The 816-nt window shown below is 40.2% G+C and overlaps 1 protein-coding gene across 1 annotated transcript in view; it reads right to left on the minus strand.

Annotated features, from left to right (window-relative positions):
* Positions 1-72: 72 nt before the first annotated feature.
* Positions 73-816, minus strand: part of LOC107707734 (serine/threonine-protein kinase MAK-like) — a gene marked incomplete at its 3' end in the record, with an annotated part of 25,463 nt that continues 24,719 nt past the window's right edge. Inside the window, exon 6 of the mRNA XM_016511823.1 lies at positions 73-205. Coding sequence (XP_016367309.1) covers positions 73-205 — 133 coding nt within the window. The remainder of the gene's footprint in view (positions 206-816) is intronic.

Here is an 816-nt window from a genome sequence, read left to right on the forward strand (position 1 = left end):
TTATAATGTATTATAAATACGGGCTTCATAGAAAGTGTTACCAGTCCAGTGACACTTTTTTTATACTCTTACCATCGTGTTGAGACGTAGTCTGTATAAGGAGGCCGAGAGCGGATCTCTCGAGCCAATCCAAAGTCAGCAATTTTCACCAGCTCTGGACCCATACATAGCAAATTTTCCGGTTTCATATCCCGGTGAAAAAAGCCTACAGGATCGTGCCAAAGAGACATGTCAACATGCACATTAGAATGTATCTATGTTTATTGCTTCCACCCACTGCAGAGACAGATACACACACACACACACACACACACACACACAGTCATGTGAAAAAGATAGAACACCCTATTGAATTCCATGGTTTTCTGTATCAGGAGATAAAAATTATCTGGTCCTTGGAAGGTCTTAAAATATGGAACTAAAGCCTCAGATGAACAATATCAAATGACATAGCACACCGTGTCATTATTTATTTAAAGGGGTCATATGACATTGCTAAAAAAGAACATAATTTTGTGTATTTGGTGTAATGAAATGTGTTAATGCGGTTTAAGGTTCAAAAAACACATTATTTTCCACATACTGTACATTATTGTTTCTCCTCTATGCCCCGCCTTTCTGAAACGCATCGATTTTTACAAAGCTCATCATTCTGAAAAGCGAGGTGTGCTCCGATTCGCCAGCTATCCAGTGCGTTGTGATTGGCCGAATACCTCAAACGTGTGAAGGAAATGTTACGCCCCTTCCATACTGTGATGCCGTGTCCCGGCACAATGAGACAACACCAATAAAACCCATTACAAACGAGGCATTTGT

The sequence above is a fragment of the Sinocyclocheilus rhinocerous genome, unplaced genomic scaffold, assembly GCF_001515625.1.
Source record: "Sinocyclocheilus rhinocerous isolate Xijiao unplaced genomic scaffold, SAMN03320098_v1.1 scaffold4129, whole genome shotgun sequence".
Lineage (NCBI taxonomy): Eukaryota > Metazoa > Chordata > Actinopteri > Cypriniformes > Cyprinidae > Sinocyclocheilus > Sinocyclocheilus rhinocerous.